At 31.4% G+C, this 22,097-nt stretch overlaps 1 protein-coding gene and 1 pseudogene across 2 annotated transcripts; one reads left to right on the top strand and one right to left on the bottom strand.

Annotated features, from left to right (window-relative positions):
• Positions 1-14,402: 14,402 nt before the first annotated feature.
• LOC137806584 (uncharacterized) lies at positions 14,403-15,367 on the top strand (annotated as a pseudogene). The gene is made up of 2 exons (XR_016519410.1): positions 14,403-14,539; positions 14,916-15,367. The product of XR_016519410.1 is annotated as an uncharacterized LOC137806584 (transcript).
• Positions 15,368-17,352: 1,985 nt separating this feature from the next.
• Positions 17,353-21,055, bottom strand: LOC137806582 (Phototropic-responsive NPH3 family protein). The gene is made up of 4 exons (XM_068606784.2): positions 20,390-21,055; positions 20,219-20,288; positions 18,765-20,036; positions 17,353-18,039 (listed from the first exon to the last, which is right to left on the bottom strand). The coding sequence occupies exons 1-4, from the start codon at positions 20,446-20,448 to the stop codon at positions 17,542-17,544; spliced, it is 1,899 nt and encodes a 632-aa protein (XP_068462885.1). The 5' UTR covers positions 20,449-21,055; the 3' UTR covers positions 17,353-17,541.
• Positions 21,056-22,097: the final 1,042 nt, after the last annotated feature.

Below are 22,097 nucleotides of genomic sequence, written 5' to 3'. Positions count from 1 at the left end.
TTTTTTTCGTGATAACAAATTTTGCAAGATAATTAGGATATAAATAATTAAGTTTTGTCAACATGATAAAAGTCAAACGATATTTAATAGTTTATATTAACTTCAAAAGAATAATAAGATTCATTTGTGAGGTAAAAAAAGAAAAGAATATGTATTTAAAAAGTGAAAGTGATGAGGGAGTTTATGATTGTGATTAAGGATGTTAGGAAGAATGACCTATATGTCTTGCAAGATGCAACAATATTTGTCTTAGTGTCTACTAGTGAGCATACAATCTCGTCCAATGGCGCAATTGCATGTTTGGTCATGAGTTACTTCGAAGGTACGTTTAGCATGTTTTTCTTACTCAGATTGGTGTTTAAAACCATTGATATGCATGAGGTCTATCAAAAAGGAAAGGTTAGAGGGGGGAGGTGGGTTGACTAGGTTTGATTCAAGTTAAAGATGGTATTTTTTGTATTTGGGTATCGGTAGACGTCGAGCTTGTTTGTCTTGCGTTGTATGCTTTTAAACTCTCAATGCGAGTGGCAGGCGGAAGGACGTCACTGATTTTATGTATAAGGGTTGAGGTATCCCTGAAATATCTCTATTTATATTCATTCTTTTTTTGTCGATAAAAAAAAAAATCTTGTCCAAGACTAAGCTATGACGTAAAGGAATAGATAAAAGTGAGAAAAACTTAATTAAGCAAGATTCGCTTAACAACTACAAAGTTGATAAGTTGAAATTTTGTGAGCGTATACATAAAGGCTTGTAAGGTGAAATTTAATGTTGGACAATAAAGAAAGAATGTCATTCTTGATTATGTCCATGTTGATTTAAGGGGACTCTCTGCAACTTCATCACACTTTGGTGTCAAGTACTTCATGTCAATAATATGTGACTATTCGAAGAAGCTATGAGTCTATCCTCAAAAGATCAAAGATGAAGATTTTTGAAAACAGCAAAAGCTGGAAGCATCTGGTGGAGAATCAAATTGGTAAGGTGGTGAAGAAGTTCAAAAATGGATAATGGTCTTGAACTTTGCTTAGAGTTGTTTAACAACTTCTTTAAGCATAATGACATGGTGAGATATTATAGGGTAGTTGTCACTCCTTAACAAAATGAAACTAGGAGAAAGATTCAACATGACCATTGTAGAAAGAGTGGGATGTTTGTTTCTTAATGTTGGAGTTCCCAAGGTGTTATGGGTTAAAGTTACTATTGTCTACTTGATAAACAAATTCCTTCTATAGTACTTAATTTGATAATTCAAGAATCTTTGATTGTGTTGCCTATGATCATATATGATAAAGAAAACTATAAGAAAGGAAAACTATAAGAAAATTTTATGAAATACATGTTTATAAAATATCTAAATGGAGGTGAGACATATATATTATGAAAAGTTAATGACACTTGGTCACTCTGGTCATGAGATTTAGGGGGGAAATGACGTGCATTAGTGTTATATTTGAAAAAAAAAAATTGTGACAACAATATGAATAATAAATTCATCTTTTTTTTATCTCCCCAATCAATATAAGTTACATGTCGAACATGGCGTAAATGTAAATGTTAAGAAAAATGTATGTGATAGCTTAGTTGAAACACTTCTCAATTTTAAAGGGAAGATGAAAGTTAATGTGAATGTGATAGAGGAGCATCCATACTAAAGCCACCATTCTTTTCAACTAAGAGCTGAGGATCAACTTGGAATAATACAAAAGATAATATCTGCCTTAGTCTGGTATAAATTTTGTAAATAGTGAAACAATATTTTTTGGCTTTGTATTTCTAAGCTAATTTTAGAATACAAATATATTTCTCTCCAAACAAAACATATCTTGGGGCAGCTTTTCCTTTGCATGGGAAATAAATCTTCAGGCTCTTTAAAGAAGCAAGCTAGGCGCCTTCTACATGACTCTCCAATCATTCAATGACACATGGCAACCTATGAATGGAGAGTTTCTTATACAAAGGATTGCCACATGACATGCCATGTATGAAGAGTATTTTAGAACTCTAATAGTCATTAGGCTATAAATAAGAAACTCCTCTCTTGTAAAATTAGACTTGATTGATATATGAAATTGTGTTTCTGAATTCTCAGGACATTCTATCTAAGTCTCTCTCTATGATGTTTCTTATATTTTTAGAAACTCAAGGAAGTTGGCCTAACCTCTTCCTTAGCCCTTTCACATTGTAAACTCACGCCCAAAACCCCTAAACTTCCATAGGCATTCAGTGTTTTCTCCACAAATCTACAAGTCTTTCGCTGCCTTTCATCAATTCCATCCAACACTCAAGAAGAATCGCATCAGAATGCTCACTTAGATTTGATTGAAATGAAGATATGCAAGGAGTTAACATTAAGAGAAATAGGTAAGTCTATACTTACCCCCTTACACTTTGTCCAAAAAGGAGGAAACAAGTTGTTATCGATATTTAAAGGTGTGAATGAATCAATAGGATACTCTTCAAATGTTAAGAGCATTGTATCTATGCAAGATCAGAAATGAATTGACTTAAAATATCATGATATTCACATCTTGATGCAACAATGATTTCATATGACTATTCATGGAATCTTTCAAAAAATGTTAGACATAATATAAACTTAAGCAACCTGTTATGAAGGAAAAACAAAAAGAATGGTTTGCGCTTACATGAGATGTTTAACTGAAGTTGTTGATGTAAATAAGATTTGAAAGGAAACTATTATAGATGGACAAAAGGAAAGAAAAGAAGAAATAATAATAAATACAAGAAGCATGATAAAGAAAAGAATAAAAAGAATTTAAAGAAAGATTTACGAGAGAAAAACTAAAAGAAGTTGAAGAAGAAACAAGATAACTTGTAAATTTAGATACTAAAGAATATTATAAGAGTATCAAAGAATTCTAAAGTTACAAGAATGTATGGTTAGAGACATGAGAGACACATGTGCAAGAGTAACTACCTTTATATGTCTATGTTAAGCACACGTATGTTTTGTAACTAGCTTCACATGTCACTTTCAAGTGGATATGATGGTTGTAAGTACTTCACATGTTCCTCCCATGTACTTGCAAGAAATTTAGATGGTTAGAGGACATACAAAGAGTCTTTAACTTCCTTATGTCATTTTCAAGTTCATGTGAATTTCCAATTCACATGCTTTTTCTTTCTACACCCATGTGACTTACGACTACCTCCATGTATTGCTAAACATACTCAAACCCCATTTTACTTTATTGTTATTGTTAACTTTTATGGTTTGCAGATAAGTTTTGAATACTAATTAACTACATTTATTATTGGATTTGTTGGAAGACGAATTGAGGTCATCTAACCTTATTTATACTATCATCTCTTATTAGACGATCTAGCATTGCGTTAGAGGGTCTCCACTGAAATTATTTTAGTTTGAGAATTAAACAACAACTATCAACGACCTTTGAGAATGTCTTTGAAAAGGTCACTCTTACATAGTAGGCATCTACCCTATAACATTGTAAAGCCCATGGTGGAGAAGGTGTATGGTGGTAATGTTGTTATTCTTATGCCAACATCTAAGGTTGATATTGTGGTGTAGAAATTTCAGACTTTTGGTCATTTGGCTTGTGCATCTCGTTAGGAGAACATTATACAACTCAAAGTATTGTTTTACTTATATTATTAAATTTGAAATATATGTATTTTGTATCATCACTAAATTTCAAATTATTCATCAATATTATCAAAATTGATGTTCATGTCTTAATCCAACAATTATTATTTATGACTATTTGTGATTTTTTTTTGAAAAATGATAGACATACTATAAATTTAAGTAAACCGCCATAAAGGATAAGCAAAAAGTTTGATTTGGGCCTAATATAGATATTTATATTAAAGACAACCTCTATCACCACCTTCCCATAATGATAAATGGAGGTAGACCCTCTCAAGAGCTCGAGTACATACTTATGAGGAATCATGTTGATTGCACGACCGGAATGTAAGTAATTTTAATTTAATTGATTTCTTAGTCTTTATAGATGACTTGAATAATAATTTATTTTGGTTATTTTGTAAGATTTTTTGGTTGAGAAAAACATATTAAACACTTTTTCTACTTATCGTTAGTAAAATATATTTAATGTTACTCTTTGACGACTTAAGCACATTGGTTGTGTGCATATTGATGGTATGGTATGGGATAAGATCATACTTTGGTCTCTCACATAATTTCCAAACCTCTTGAGCTACAACTAAGAAGTCATACAACAAATGAGATAATAAGTCTCTTAGTTGGTCACCCAAAAAGTTGATGTAGGACTTTGACCAATATTAGAGAACTCAATTTATTTGTACTTATATTATTAAGATTGTAATATATTTATTTTATAACATCCCTAATTAATATAAAATTATTATTTTTGTGTAGTAGAAATGTTGAACAAAGTTTCCTACCAAAAGAAGAAACATTTATCCATCAATGATCCTATAGTGGTGGTGTTGGAGATTGTTATTGTTAGAAAGGAAATGAGTGGCTTGAGTAAACATAATGGAATTCGATTAATGTTAGAATTGAAGACCGACTTCAAGAGGGGGTGAATTGAACTATCAAGAAATTTCACAAATATTAGAATGAATCTTTAACAGGTTGATCAATTTCAAAATTTGGTTGTCTTTCTTTTAATGTGTTAAAAAGCAATCCAGGAGTCCATGAACATATAAAAAATTCTTAAAATAACAAGAGAGAAAAGAAAAGATGCACGAAAGTTTTATATTGCTTCACTCTTATGCAAGAGCGACATTCAAATGCTGGTCTACACTAATCAAGCTTCCACTTAAAAAAAAATATTTGAACTTGTAAAATAATACAAAGAAAACACTAAGAATGCCATTATTGAACCCTACAAGAGAAGGAGTCTACAATTGTAACTCCTTGTTACCAAGTTGAGTCTATAAACACTATACAAAAAACAACCTTACAGAAGAAATTAAAAAAAGCAGTTGAAACAAGGTCACCTGAATCACCATGAGTACAATGAGAAAATAATTTCAGGTGAACATAGATTTATCCTTTTGCTAGAAGAATGATCTTAAAAACAGAGAAAGAGAGCTCAATGAAGATGTCTTTAGCTCAGCGTCAACCCCCAAAATTTAAAAATATATGAAGTTCAAATTTTAAATTTTGTACTAAATGAGATGAAAATGAGAGAGTTATAAAGAATCTGCACTGTCAATTTTAATGGATTAAAATTATATTTTAGTCAATTGATTTCTCTTACTAGTGACAAGAATGAATTAAATTGAACTTTCAAGTTGTTAAAATAGACTAATAATAGTCTTAGCAAAGGTCAGAACAATTTTAATATGTTTAAAATTTCTTTTAATAGATTGGAATAAACCTCCAAAACTACTCACAATTTTTAGGGTTTTTTTACATATTGATTCAATAAAAAAAATCCTAGTAAAATATTCACTGCAGCAATTTTGAACTTCAGATAAGAACATTTGAATGAATAAAAGAATCTTTGATTCAGTTAAAATTTTCTTGCCATCAAGAGAAGTTCTAAACAATTTTGATACAAATTTTTTTCAATGAATAAGAATAAAAAAACTCATAAAAATAAATTTAGACAATAAAGTTAAACAAAAACACTAAGACACATCTAAGTCTTCAATCTTCTTTAGAAATGCTTCAATGGTTGGATTCATCAAATAGATTTAGGCACACTTGCTAACAACAACAAATGAAAAAAAAAACTTCCCTTATTTCATGGAGAATATCCAATTGATGTGTCTAGATTTGTAAGAAATAATAATAAAAAAGTACAAACAAATAAGACACCATTTCATACAGGATTACAAACTAAAAGACCATAATGACAATTAAAACATGATGAAATGTAGCACAACCAACTTATTTTCCCCCTGTAAATTTGAGTTTATGAAGATGATTTTGAACCAATTCAATTTGATCATCAAAATACTGAAATCGTGCACCACAACTACTTCTCAAATGGAGGCAAAGGAATACAATGATCAACAAGAGGAACATAAGGTAAAATATCAATAATTCTTAATTTAATCTTATTTGTGTTACTTGGACAAGCTTCATCTTAAGCAATTACTTTTGTTACAACATATCCATCATTATCATATTTGCGCACCCAATGGTCATCAACCTTAATGCATCCCACTTTATGAAGAGTGACATTGTTAATGTCATTGATTCCTTTGATAACATCAAATGACACTCCATTAAGACCCATAACAAAATGTTGGAGAAATTTTGATATTAGAACAACATGTAGAAACCTCTAATATGATAAGAGTTTAGATTTAACCATATCATCTTTGATAACATAGTCCCAGTTTACCTCAATTCTATTATGAATGTAGTACATCAAAATCTAATCCTCTTTATTCAACATAACTTGGTTAATCCCAGTGGTGTAATCTACCATGCTACAATGAAAACGAGTAGCCTTTCCTTTAGTCTGACTCCACATGCGTAAAATCCCTTTTTAGGCTTCCTCAAGTAGCTCCTAAAATATTGAACCTTGTTGAAATTTCAGTAGCAACAATGTTTCCTTTACTAACTTGAACACCAATATACTTTAGACCAAAAATAGTTTTCCAAATCTTAAAAGTAATCTCAAAGTCTATACCTTTGACTAAAGATTTTAGAGTAGAGCGTTTAGAAGTTAGATATGAGAACATATTTTTATCATATTAGGATAAATTCAACTAGTCTTTTCGAGAAAAGTTTGTAATTTCTAGTGTTGAGCCAATTTCTTCACACCTCTAAATTTTTCTTCTTTTAACCAAGAAAACTTCAGAACCTTAGGTGTCTTAATATGTTTTTTCTTATCTCTTAAAGAAATACATAATTTTCTCCTTATTGTTAGAAAACCATGTTTAAAGGTTTCCAACTCTTGGTCTTTGAGAAGATGAAGATGTTGGGTGGAAGGTTTACCAGCTAATGAAGACCTTCTTCCAGTAATACAAACAAACTTATATTTTTTTTTATGAAATCAATCAATTTTAATTTGAAATAATGGTTTGTATGTTATTAGGTAAGAATGAAAAATGGCAAAGGTTTAATTTTCTTGATAGTTTTGAAATTAAAACAAAATTGTACATATTTTAATTCATATGAGACGGTTACTATATTGTGAATAAAAATTTTCTTCAACCAAAAACAAACTTGGTGGAAGTTGTAACTTTTTAATGAGCAATGACAGTGTAACCGGTGGCAAAGAATGTGGACTCCCTTTTTAGACCAAAACAAATATGCATGTCATAATTGAATTGATTAAATAAAACTTAATGGATTAAAAATGAAAGATAAGTGTCAAGAAAGTAATACAGACTCATTTAATCGATTAAATTGTACTTTAAACCTGTTAAAATAAACGTGTAATATTCTTCTAAAGGCACATGACAATTTTAATGTTAAGAACTCATTTTCATGGATTCAAATAGACCTCCAAAACAACTCAATGATTTATAAGTGATTTTAACAAATTGATTTGATAAAGTAATCATCTACTAAAATATTCATTGCAGTTATTTCGAACCTCACATAAAATAATTTCAATTGATTAAAATATCTTTATTATTAGTTACAATTATCTTGCCACTAAGATAAGTTCTAAATAGTTTTGAAACATTTTTTTAAGTGAATTTGGATCAAAGAAATTAGAAATAGAAATTTACATACAAATAAAAAAAAACACACTAAAATAGATCTAAGTCTTTAGTGTTTCAACAAGAGAAAATAAAAAAATAAACACACATATAAGAAGATATATTCCTTATAAACTCTTGAACAAGAGAAAAACACTAGAACAATCTAGAAAGAACAACAGGGGAAAGGTTTACCAAATTATCATAGCAAAAGCAAACAACAAAGTCCTTTCACAATAACGTAGAACCGTGAATATCAAATCTTGCATGCACAATTAGAATGTACGAAAATTGCACAAAATATCTCAATTTGATTCATTTTTGTTATATAATTTTTGTATAAAATATAGAGATTTAAAATAGATATTGATGGATTTAGTCGATTAATTTAAGATGTTAATCGATTACTCTAAGTTAAATTTGAAAAATAGTTGCAGCACTTTAATCGATTGTGATACGTGTTAATCCATTATTATCGCTTGGAAATTATTGCAGAAAGCATATCTAATCGATTATGGAAGTTGTTAATTGAATAATATCCTGGGATGTTGATAAGGGACAAACTATTGTGAAAATCATAGCAAATTAGGCATGCATAATGAGTAAAAACACATTAAAAACCCAAAGGGAAGTAATGCAATCCCTATAAAGTAGAGTTTGACTCAAAAGAAGAAGAGAAAAAGAAGAATATGAAGAATATTGCAGAAAAAACAGAAAAATAGAAAATAAACAAATGAACAAAAATTGACCAATTCGCCCAGCACATGGAAAGAGGCTAAGTTGTTTGTCTCTATACAATAAGCATTTTAAAACTTCCAAATTGTTGACCACTAAAGGCATACACTAAGCGGATTCCAGATGGATGAAGAATTATAGATTTAAAAGTTTGAGTGAATTCCAATTGGTTGAGAAGAAAGAGTCCTTCACAAAGAAGAAAACTAATGTTTGCTTAGAAAGGGCTTGGAGCTAACCTAAACCTAAAGGGAAAGATTTATGATTTGCTTAGGCTTTGCTTGAAGTCAATCCTAAATCTAAGAAGTTTCATAGATAAGAAAGGGTTTCGTTGGGCATAACTTGAAGTGAATCCCTGAAGAACCAAAATTCTTTGAATTTATTGAAGCCGAAAAAGGAGCTTAAGGCCAAAAGGTTTCTTCGAGATGAAAAAAGCCAATCCATTAAGCTGATTGGCTTGCATTGAGTAGAAGATGAATATGCTTAAGCTCTTCATTAAACTCCATAAATAGATAGGTCCTAACATACCATTTGTGGAGGCTCAGAGCATTGAAGCTCAAACAAAAGAAAACACAAATACATCAGGTTATGAAGACCAAATTCTAGAGGCCAAAATAGAGACAAATCTGAAGGTGAAAGATCTGAGCCTAAGTTGACCTACAACATTAAGGGATCCATGTTTGTTATTATTAACTTCTCATCGTTATGCTTCACTATAAGATTTACCATGAGTTGCTAAACTTATCCTGATGCGATTGGAAAGTAATGTGATATTTCTTCAGTTATTGTTATTTATGAATGTGTGCTTTTATATGAATTCAAGTTCTAATGGTTTGATAGTATACTAATCTTTAATGTTGAGGAACGACCATTCATGCCTATGGAGCATGAATGAGGCTAGAAGGAACCCTATAACCATATATGTCAATGGCCAGGAATGAAGTTGAGTATTTGGCTTGAGTTGTTCCATCTTAACACAAAATAAGTTATTATGATGCAAGGAATTGATTATAATAGTTTATGATTTTAGATAACCTCGGTGCAAGGAATTTACTTGGTTTGACCATAGGAAAAGTGAACTTGAACAAACATAGCATTTATAAGTGACATTAACAAAAGATATTCATAAAGCTATTTCAATCCCAACACTTGTGTTGTATTGTTATCCTTCAACTTTATTATTTTGTAAAAGTTTCAACCTTGCTAAATATTATGTTAGGAAAGTTATTTATAAAAATATATGCAACCAACTTTTATCCATTTATCACTTCACTCAGAAGGATATATCTACTTTGGTAAACTTTAATTACTTGTGAATACGACAACCTTCAGTTGTACAATAATTGACTCAGTCCACTTGCCGTGAAAAGGATTTTAAATCCATCTCTATCAAATGTGTTTTCTCTATTTTGTGGTTTGATCGATTATCAAAGAAATCAGTTAGTTTGTTACGAATCTCATAGGAAATAGTTTTATCAATTATACAAAAAACTTAATAAATTAACAAGGCTATAAAAATTTTTATAAACATTTTCCCACTTTTCAAATCACGTTTTCTTTTTATTGGTTTTAGTATTTTGTTGTGTGTTAATTAAAAATCTTGGGAATACCTTCTGTGAAGACTCGACAACATACAATGAAAGCTTAAAGGTATCTAAACAACTACATCATCTTCATCTTCAAGCATCGTAATCAAAATAGTGGTTGTTGAGGCCTGTATTACTCTTCAAGTCCAACAGTTATGACCATAGATACAAATCCTGCAAATGTGTGTTGCCACTTTTTTTTTTAGGAATGCTGAGTTTTCATTATATTTATATATATATATGTGTGTGTGTGTATGTATGTATGTATGTATATATGTATGTATGTATATATTTACACACATATTTGTGTCAAAATTGATAGAGGCCAAAACCGAATAATTTATTGTATTTCACCAATTCATTAGAACAACAACTATTTTTTGTATAGAGATTAATATCAAGTTATTATATGTTGTAGTTTTTCATGAATACACAACTATTAGACTTTGAAGTGTTCAACTATACAGGAAACACTTAAGCAATGTATTTTGTTTACTTTTATAAAATAATTAAGTTATAAGACATTTAATATTATTTTTATCATTTCATTAGTACATAATACTACAATAGGTTTAACATTTACTTAGTTTCATTACTTTACTATATTTTTATAAAGTTGAGTTATGACTTTGATCATATTTAGGTTTATTACATATATTGATTACAAATAGTGTTGAACTATTTTTTGATAAATTGTGATTTGTAACCATGATTTAATGTAGGTTTAGGATATAGCCTTAAAATATAAAAAAAATGTTAAAATAAATTGCATAAACAATAAATATTGGAGCGATAATCATTGATGATAATTTTGTATCAATATTGGAACATGACGTTAATGTGAATATACCAAAATGATATTTTAATTGTTATTATTTATTTTCAACATACAACCATGATTGTAAACATATTCACCCTTGAAAGTAACTTATATCAACAATTCACAATCACAATTAAAATTAATAATAATGATGATCAAATGGCGATTATGAAAGGAAAAATTCAATCCTCAATATAACTTCACATGTAGTTAAATTTATTTAAGCATAGATTTAGAAAATACTCATTTTACTATCTTGGAAGCAAAATTGGGTTTTGCATCCTTAAGAACTAAAAGGGAGCACACACCATTTCTTAAACAACATTTTCTTGTTAGCTTCATTACACAATATTGTAGATTGTTTCATAGGATCATTTATCCTCACATCAAGATCACACATGATGCTCTAGATAAGATATAGGCAAAATAGAACATAACACATAATCAACAAGAGTGTGATACACATGGTAACATAATATGTAACATTCAATTATAACATCATGCACCACATCTTTAGAATTTTTAAATTTTGAGACCTTGAATTCATGATAGTTTGTTCCTCTCTCAAGTAAGATTTTATGACAAGTTTTTATCAAACCAGGAGTTCAATTTTATCAAATGTCCTTACCACAATAATATTATATTTTATGACAAGTTTTTATCGCTACAAGACATGCTTATCTTCATCTAAATCTTTCATTAAAATCATCAACTTTGATACTACTATTTAAAAAAAATTTATAGAGAAGAAATTAGAAAGATTCACCACCACCAAACATATAAAATAACATGACACGACTTTTAATTCAAAATCTTAAAATTTAGTATTTATAAAAAAATTATATGATACTCAACTTTCTCACATCCTAAAATCCCAACATTTATTTCAAAGCAAGATGCAATTAATCCTTTTACATATAATCATCCACCTACTGTCTGTTTGGGACATTGTAAGGAATATTTAAATTTTAAAGGGTCAAATGGACCCTTTGATACTCATGCTCATCTATAAGTGACTTTCCAGTTTCAATCATTTTAAGTATAGACTATTAATGGACATTTTTAATACCCAATTTTGTGTCAACATAATTGATTTATTTTCGATTTTTCTAAAAAAAATCAAATAAATAGCAAATTTCTTCAAGCGCAGTAATTGAAAAAAAAAAGGGAGAAAATGAAATGGCCCAACCAAACCCAATGCAGAAGGTCCACTCCAAAAAAAAAGCATAGTGAAAAAAATAATGTTTACTCCTTCATGAGAAAACATTTAATCTTTCAGTTAAATCAACTACCAACCAACTCTGCATTGAGGCCAATAAATCTATGATAACAAAAGAAAAGAAGGCTGGTGTTAATTATTTTTAGCAAAGAAATAAAAACATTGTCAATTTCTAATTTCTTTCCATGAAAATTAAACTTTTTAAATAAATTTAAAAAACGTAAAATCATTGTCAGTACTAAATAGAGATTTTTTTTTGGAGTTTTGGGCAATTCAATACACGGACTTGCATACTAAAAGAGGTGCCCATATTTTCAAAATTATTCTCAGAGGATGATTTTTTTCTGCATCTCCGTATTTTCTTTCTGCACCTTCATAGAAGACGTAAAATAATAATTTTAACATTTTCTTCATCTTCTTACCCCTCTTTCCTTTTTTTTTATTCTAAAGTTCTGAACTCTAGAATATTTCAAATTCTAGAGTTTGAAATGCATTTTCAAACTTAAAAAATACCTTTCAAATTTCAGAATAATTTAGAAAATAAAATTATATTTCGAATTATAAAGTTCAGAAAGTCTAGGGATTATACAAATTGAAAATGAAAAAAAAAAAACCAACACCTTTTGCCAAAGGGTAGTTTTGGAATTAAAGGATTTATAGAGGTCAGGGGTGGAGGAAGAAATTGCCAGATATGTGAAGGGGGAAAATCTATTAGTGGGCCATAAAAACTACAACCACAAAGTGTATATCTTCCTGCACCCTATCAAAGTTATTCCTACACCCATCAAATCAAATAAGTGAAATGATCAAATATTACATCTAATTTGTCTCATTCTGAAAAGTTCTTTGCGAAACATACTCTAGAAAAATTATTTCAAAAAATACATTACAAAACCTATTAGATACGTTTGGGAATTTTTATTGCAGAAATTGTGTTCCAAAAAATGTTTTTTCAAAATACACTTCATGAATTCTATAAAGTATGTTTTGGAATTTTTTTTTTGAAAAAGATAATGTGGAAGTCATTAAAAAAAAGGGTAAAACTTTTTCTTAAATTGATGGGGTGCAGGAAGAAACACCCACAAAATATGCACAAAAGGCCCACCATTACTCCCTTTTGGGTCTACGAGGCCCATATTTAATAGATATTGCTAAATTAAAGGTCTTGTTTATAATTTTTTCTTTTATTTTATTTGACTTAATAATTCTTTTGCGTCACTTATTATTTTGTTTAACTTCATCCTATTATTTTGAATGCTTTTAATTTGGTTTATACATTTTAAAAAACGACTTAAGAAAGTCCTTTTCATCAAATTGATAAATAACAACGTTATCATATATGTGATACGTAATGTATGTATGTGACAACTTTTAATAATGATATGTTATTTGTTCTTTACACAATATGATAATATTTTTACCATCAATTTGATAAGAACAACTTTGTTTAGCCTTTTTAAATAGTGAAACAAAGTTGAACAAAATATTATAACAATAGAATAAGAGTTATTAGTACTTTTAATTACTAAATATACCCTTTTATCTAAAGAAATATAAAGTGGTATTCTTAACATTTGAGTTGGTTATGTTCTCAATCTTATTTACTAATTATATATATATATATATATATATATATATATATATATATATATATAAAATTAGTGAATTGATGACAAGATATAAGACAATGTGGATGGAGTTGACTCCTTTGTCATCTTCAAATAAAATTCATTAAATACAAAAAATAATTTTTTTAAAGAATTGTGATTTCAATTTCATACAGTGCTGTTTTCCCTCATTTAAGATTTTCACACAAATTAAGAACAAATTACTTTGAAGATAATTTGTTGGACACCAGTTTCACTAAATTATTTTTACTCTATTTATTAATATCCCCTTAGTTCTGGTAGTTTTTGGTTTTTCCATAAAAAGTTATTTATTTTTATATATTTGTTGTTTTTTTTATAAATTTTTTTTATATTAGGCATCACTATACAACTTGATATCTCAACAAGCCTTTTATAGTTTATTGTTTATGTTTTAGGATTTTTTTTTTCAATTATACCCTTAATTTAATTAAAATTTAAAAATGAGGTAGGATAACACCTAAACATATACTAAATTAAAAAAAAAACTGATTGGAGTATAATAGGTAATTCATTTAAAATTACATTAAAATCAGAAGAAGAAAAGTAAAAGAGCTAAATTTTTGGTGATGGAGAAGGTGATTTGGTATAATTTCCCTTTGGTGGGAAAAGTGTGGTTGATTACGTTATGAATCCATGAATGCAAGGTTGAATAATGAGATATTGAAGAGACAATGCATCTTATCCATCAAGTTGTGCATAGTTGGAGATGCATACTAAAATGCAAGTTGAGTCCCACACCGGTAAGTTAATTGACCTCCACTCGAATGTCTGCCATCATGTGTGGGACCAAAAGCCACTGGTGTTCATTGTTTAGAGGCCTAATTTGGCGTCACCATTCAATGCAACTCCCTAATAAAGAGAGAAAGATGAGGCAAACTCCATGACGGTGCCTCTATCTTACATGATTTCATGTTGCCAGTGGTTGAAGCACATATACTATACCAAATACTAAAGAGATCAAAATCTAGGTGGGGTCGTTAATTCAAGTAATTAACAAACCCGTGATATACAAACAAAAAAGCACTCTAACACCTGTTATTCACATCCACTTTTCTAGTTTTTTCTCAATCTCTTTGGGGAAAGTTCTTCCTCAAACTTCCCTGCAATCTCTTCAGCATCCTTCTTAAGGTCTGCTAACCAAACACATGTATTTGCTACATCTTATCTTACTAATTGGAACAGTTGTAACACTATTTTTATGTTAGGTAGTGCAGGAAATTAAAGAGCATGGAAATTGACCAGGTGACAACCAAGGACATGAGACTTCAAATGGCATCATCTAGGAGTGAGATGGTGTCTGGTGCTGCTGGGGTGGAGCTTCAAGGGGCTTCTAATTTGGGACAAGGTGGCCTTCAGAGACAACCTAGTATGACCAAGACCAATTGTCTATGTTCTCCAACCACACATGCTGGTTCCTTTCGTTGCAGGCTTCACCGCACCCCTAGTCTTCAGAGGACCAAAAGCATGGATTCAGAGGCATCTACTGTTCATGCTTCCACGGTTGATTCTGTTGCTGCTCCCAACAAGGATCCACTTCATTGATTGTTAAATATTATTAAGCTGTTATATTCATATATAATAACTTGTTTGTGTTTACCCAACCAAGTCATGTATTTGCTACCCTATCTATTTATGATCGCCAAATGTAAAGATGTTTGTCATGGAAGTATATAATTTATACTCCATTGAATCTCATGTCAACAATTTGGGATCATTTTCATTCATGCTTCACTGTCCTTTCAATATGCTATTCTAAGTTGAAATACCCTTTGTTAGTGACCTTTCTGAATTTAATCATCAAGTTTAGGGCGTGCAGTAACTGAAGATAATTTGTATTTTCTCATCTCCCTTGTCTTTAATAGGCTTGTGAAGATCCACACGCTTCGCAAATCCATGACTACAAGGGATGGTTTCAAGGCTTGGTATAGTTTCTCAACTGGTTTTGATCTACAAGAATCGCTTTATTGATTCTGAAACTGAAATTTTGCTAAGGACAAAACTTTGTGTAGTTGCTTAAATGGTTTCATTCCATTTGTAATTAAAATTGAAGTTTCTTTTTCCCACAACAATTACCCAAGTCTAACAACACAGTTTTTCCCTGACATCGTGATGGTATATAACTAAATCTGATTGAAATTTGAGTTGTAACAAGATAGAAGATACAACATTGTGAATCAATGAAACAACAACATACACCAACATGGCCTAACGATGAGAAGAAAATATAGATTTACCAAGATGGCCCGGTGCTATTAAGACTGTAACAGCACCTACAAAGACCCTTAAATTGTCACTTGCAGGTGATTAATGTAGAAACCAGTAAAGAATTCAATTACTAGTACAGACACTATAGGTGTTGAGGTGTGTTATATGGGTATATATATTTTGGCAAACATGTTTAGCAATAAGCTTCCACATCATTAAATTCCTAGAATAAACTTGATCTGTATCTCTAAAGATATCCACTCAGAATTAGGAGGGCACATTCCCATTGACGCAGCTTCTTGACAAATGACTAGTTTGTTTGAAGCAGAGAAGGAAACAAAATAAAAAGGAATGCATGAAAAAGTAAAGGGTGAAGTAAGTTGTACCAAAATATTTTGTTAATGGTAATTATACCTAGTAGTGTCAGCAATTGGTGTCAGGAATATTCATGTAGGCATGCTCTTAAAATAGTTAGTCAAGGTCAAAGAAACTATGATGACTAGTGATCATGATTGCAACAATGATGATGACCACCACAAGCAGTCCGCCACTATATGATTCCCATATGCTTTATGACTTTTTTGAAACTAAAAAATTATAATTCTTTCACCACCACCACCTCCAAAACAGTGAGAGGTCCATCTCAGTTTGTGAGATTGAATTGAAGTAACTAGTTAGTTCTCTAGGGACACAACGCATCCCATCAATCCTACAAAATCCAAATTACTGGTAATAATTACAAATCTGAGACTAAAGGAGGTTGAAAGTGACTTCCATGAAAAAGATCTACAGCAATTAAGAAGTCAACTCATTAGCTGATATTAAAGAAGTCTATGATTTCATGGCCTAAAAAATTGTTAGACATACTTCTGAGTTATGCTGAAAAGGTCTCACTTTGGAATACCCATCTTCTACTCTTCTTGATTTTTGCTTATAACAGCAAATGTGGATACATGGAACAAAGCTGAGTCATGGGTATATTAAACACACCAAGTGGTTTTTAGTTCAACAGTTGTCGTTGTTTCAATAATACCACTTGGAAGCAAACATATCTCAGCGATGCTGGATCTTATTCTTTCTTGTTTATTTCTGCTACTTTTTGGTCGGCTATACATTGCACATCATTTTGTTAATCATACTAACACACTAGATTGTTCCAGCGCACGATACATTAATGACAAATCTGTGCTCACAAAACACCAAATTCTAGCCTTAATTATTACCCACAACTCCTATCCATAATACTCTATGATATGAATTCAATAAGGACGAGATTATCCGCGTGGATACAAATAGATGTGAGGAACATAATCTCTGATATTGCAGTATTAATTGCTTTATGTTAGATGCATCAACAAAATCAGGACCCGTTGAAGTGAACCGTCAAAGATGAACATAGCCACGTGTTACAGATTCCTGAACACACACGGCACCATTGGCCCTACAACTCGTCACTGACACCAGAGATTCCTCATCCAGTTTTCACATATGTGATTTACCAAAGAGATTTCCCCTCACAAATCTCATTTCTTATTATTATAGGTTACACCAACAATGCACATTTGGATTCACTGATTTTCCCTACATGTTATAACTTACAAGACCTTTTGCAAAAGAGAAAAATATAGTATATGTTACCCGCTAAATTTCCCATCCCCATCATGAAAAATCGAAAAAATTTACTCAGTTCTTTTCAGTGGCAGTTCTGTTGGCAGCCCACAACTTGCTAAACATGCGTTTGGGCTGAGTAGGAAGAGCAAGTAGACCTTTAAATCTGGAAGTTCTCCCAATTTCATCACGAGGCACAACATTTTCATCCAAGTCATCCTCAGCTAGCTTCATTCTGAGAGTTGGGTTCCTAGTTGACTTTGGTGACTTGAATCCAGAGACACTCCAATTGTCATCAGCATGTATACTTGTTGTGGTGCTCAATGGTGCTGTGTGTTTTGATGGGTCAATGCCATGTGCGGTGAGTAGTGCCTTGATGTTGCTTGGCATGTCAGTCACTTTGCCACCAGCTGCTGCTGCTCGTGCTTGCTCAAAGAAGAGAACTTGAACAACCACCCTTAGGGGAAGTAGCTCATTCTGTGCTGCATGCATGCAAGCTTCCACAGACAACTTTTTGCAGTCTAGAATTCGACATAGTCTCTTCCTTTCGTTCTTATTCAGCTCTGGATGTGCCTACATTTTCCAGTTAAGCAAAATATAGATTTTAATCATACTAATAAGGTATCCAAATGAATCCAAGAAATTTCATGTGTTTCTTCCGCTGCCAGACATATATTACATCATTAAGCATATCCCTTTTTGTAAAATTTTAGCTTAGTGGAATGAACGCATCGACCATGAGAACACAATCAATTATGTGGAGGACTAAAGAACATTTATCACATTTTCTTTTAATCACTTTCTAATGAACAAACAAGTTGCAACAAAAACTGACTAAAATAAGTCTGGTAGGGAGGTTTTATGTATTTTGTCCGACACGCTAAGTTCAAACTTGTTGGTGCTAAAAAAACAAAAACAAACTCGTGGCAATAAAACAAAACTCTTGTGTCCATAAGAAACAAAAAAGTTCTTTCATAGTTTTCACTGGCAATCTTATCTTTCTTGTTCTAACCAAGTGAAATGACTAACTGCCAGAACAGGAATTAGAAACTGCTAGTATTAGTCAGAAAGTGGCCACATTCAGGCCAAATTTCTGGTGGGTCAGCCTACACCTAAACCACGGAAAAATGATGGGTGAGACAAGATTTCAAGGTCGAGTTGTTTATCCACCAATTCTGTCCCACCAATGAAAGACGTTCAACTTCAACCATAGCCCCCCTCTTGGTCATTATTTATTCTACCATGTACAAAAAACAGTAATTCTGAAAACACAATAGAAATTCTTGTTCTAAATTTACCTTGAGATAAATGTCAATTGCTCTGTACAGGTCATCATGATCTTGTCTTGCAAAATCTGGTATAGTTTCAGCAAGAGCAATGAATTTTGAGAGAGGCAAATTCACATCCCTGGCAACTTCCTGAAGGTAGCTATCCACTAGCTTTGCCACCTTCAGTTTTGAGCCATGAGATGCTGAGGAGGACCTCCTACTCTCTTGGAACTCGAATTTAATGTTCTCTGCCGAACGAGACCTTCTCCTTTCAATGGTAAACCTTGATCTTGGAGGGCTGGTTGGTGGACTCTGACCTTGCAACAAAAATTGTTCCAATATGGTCATAACCAAGTCCACTTCGTACAGCATATTATTTGTCTTAGACACTGAGCGTATCAGAAGATCATTAACCGAGGCTTCCTCCAGTTGAAGTCCTACTCTTGTGGCCAATTCCACCTTTGAAGAAGCCGAAGCTTTGAGAATATTGGCTGCCTTTAACAGTTTAAGAAGGAAGCTGCAAGAAACAGCACCTTTTTCTGCCGGAAGCAAGCTCACAATTGATTCCAAAAGCAGTCTATGCTTTGAACTTACTTCACTCGCAGAATCCGAATCTGAATCAGAGTCAGATTCAGTCTCCCTCTTGACAAGCACATTCTTCCTGATATTCGGTAGCCATCTAGATGCATAAATCTTCAATGCATCACCAATGAGATTTGAGGGTGTCTTGCCACCAGATTTGATAGCTATCATGGTTCTCCAGTACAGGTCTATGCTCAAATCTGCTAAATCCTCAGCCCACCATCCCTTGCTTGCTGATTTGTGTCTCAGACTTTCGGTTCCATTGCAAGAAGACACATCATCCCTTACCCTCCGGGAATGACTGTGTGATAAACTCACCTTTGAGGGGTGGCTTAAGACCTTTGAGGCAATGGTCTCAATGCATCTGCTGGTAATTGCCAAGTCCTCCGACCACAAAGGCAATGCTTTGGTGGATTGTAGAGTCACAATGGAATCCTTCCACCCATTAAGGATGCAAGAATTAAAGAAAACATCAAGCTTGTAAATCAAATTCCCCTTCTCAACGTCCTCAGTCATCTGCAAGTATTCCGCGGCGCAACGCGCAGTTACAATGTTGTATGCACTGAGAGTGATGGTTATGCCATAGCAGAACTTGGCACACAGCTCAAATGCTTCCACCCCACCAGGAAATTCAGGGAGTTGGACTATTTGTTGCTGAGGAGAATCAGAACTCTCTGAGCATAGCCTTTGCAGGCGCAAACATTTGGACAATAGTGGAAACTGAACAATATCAAAATAAACTTCAGACCATCGATATGTGACTGAACAATAAAAAAGAATGAACAACAAAAGATAGAAAAAACAAAGTTCATTAAAAATCAAAATGGACAGAGATAGAAGTTGAAGAGTTTCTATCTTTGGTAATTTGGTAGCCTCAAGCATAAGATTTTCAAGGAGCAAACCTTGTGAAGAAGATATCTAGTTCCTTTCACTTGAATTATGAGGTCACTTGAAACTTCAGAAGAGATTGTCCTGCATACAAAGAAAAAAGGAAGGAACTCGTGTTACTCACCTGAAGCTGATATACATCATCTACAAATATAAACAATCAAATTGATCAATATATGCCTTGCCTTATAGACTCTGCAGTGTAAAAGGTATCTGGACGAGATCCCAGTTTCATAAACTTCATGACTGTTTGTCAATTTATTTTATGCTAAATCATGTATTACTCTGGACTAGTTACTTGCACAATTCACAACTGCAGAAAACACAAGAAGTGCATAGAGCAGATAGTGGAAGAGCATCTACATGAAATGCTCTTCCATTATATTTTCCTTTTTATAGATTTTCCCACTTCCCAAGTTGAAATTGAACCAACAAAACTCAAAGTGTCAGGAGCCTCAAAAGAATACTTGAAGAACTCGTAAGACAGAAAGGAAAAGAAAAAAGAGAAGATGAAGAAGTGATGTTGGAGGAGAGAGAATAAGAAGTTCCAATGTAAAAGGAAAACCAAGAAGCTTGCTCTGGGAAGAAATAATATAAAGCAGTTTAAATAAGTAGATGTCACAACAAATATGGTAAAGAGGAACACAACTTTTACCACATTCATTCAGAAGCAAAATTTTCGTTATTGATTCAAATTTGCAAAAAAAAAATATGAAATTCATCAAATTATTTTCAGTCATTCACAGAAAGTGCATATGCAAGATTATGCTGAAGAGTGTTTTTAACGCTCTTCAATAATTAATCAACATAAACCAGGAGCATCTAACCCAACACACACTAATTTATACCTCAATTGAACCCTTTTTAGAGAAAGGATAAAATGGAAATGCAAATATATCGAATTTATATAAAACTGGACAAAAATGTTGATAAAAAAAATAGTAAAGTTTACCTCTTTCAGACTCAAATATAAAGAAAAATAATAACTTTGGATTTAATTGTAAACAAATGTATACTTTTATTCCAATTAATGATATCATCTCAAAATTATCCTTCAATTAAGTGCAATTCCATTATTAATGTTTTTTTTTCTCATTCTTGATATCAAATTCTTATGAAGGTTTTTTTTAAACGTGATTAGTACAATTCCATGATATTAACTAATTTTTTTAATTAGCAAAAAAGTTTGTAGTGTTACTCATATTTAAATTCCAAAAAAAATATCTTCTTAAATTTTGTGCAATTACTTTAAATATTTTCACTCATCCTTTAATGTCATCCAAATTTCCCTCTTATCACATCCTTCCAATTCCTTCATATAAACACTCATCAAAGGCGTTTGGTTTTGATTTGATGGTTTTTTAGAAAATAGGATTAAATTTATACAAAAGTTGTAACAAGTACATTATTACTCATTTATAAATAAAGAAATATTTGATTTTTAATATAAAACACCATTCAATACTTAACATAAAAGAAAATAAATGTTTTTTTTTGTAGAATGTTTATCTCCTATTTTGAAGAAAAAGAAATAGAGAAAATAAGCAAGACAAAATAGGTAAGAAATAAAATTATATGTATTCTTCATAAAGTAGAAATATATAAAGAATATTTTTTTTTTTAAATTGTATATTTTGATTGATTTTTTTTACCTCTTACTAGAGAGTCAACAATTACTCGTGTAGTTTTTTCAACCAACTGAGTTAGACTTCATTAACAATAAAGTGATTTTATATAAATAAAAATATGAAAAATAATATATTAAATCTTACTTTCTTTTAAAATTATTTATTGTTTTTTCTACCTAACATGCTATTAATTGTATTTTTTTCGATCCTTCTCCCTCTCCTTTATCAATAAACCATTAGAGTTATTAAAAAAATCATTAGTAAT

The sequence above is a fragment of the Phaseolus vulgaris genome, chromosome 3 (assembly GCF_051622355.1).
Source record: "Phaseolus vulgaris cultivar YP4 chromosome 3, ASM5162235v1, whole genome shotgun sequence".
Lineage (NCBI taxonomy): Eukaryota > Viridiplantae > Streptophyta > Magnoliopsida > Fabales > Fabaceae > Phaseolus > Phaseolus vulgaris.
The sequence above is the reverse complement of the archived record's forward strand: the minus strand, read 5'-3'. Positions and strand labels throughout refer to the sequence as shown.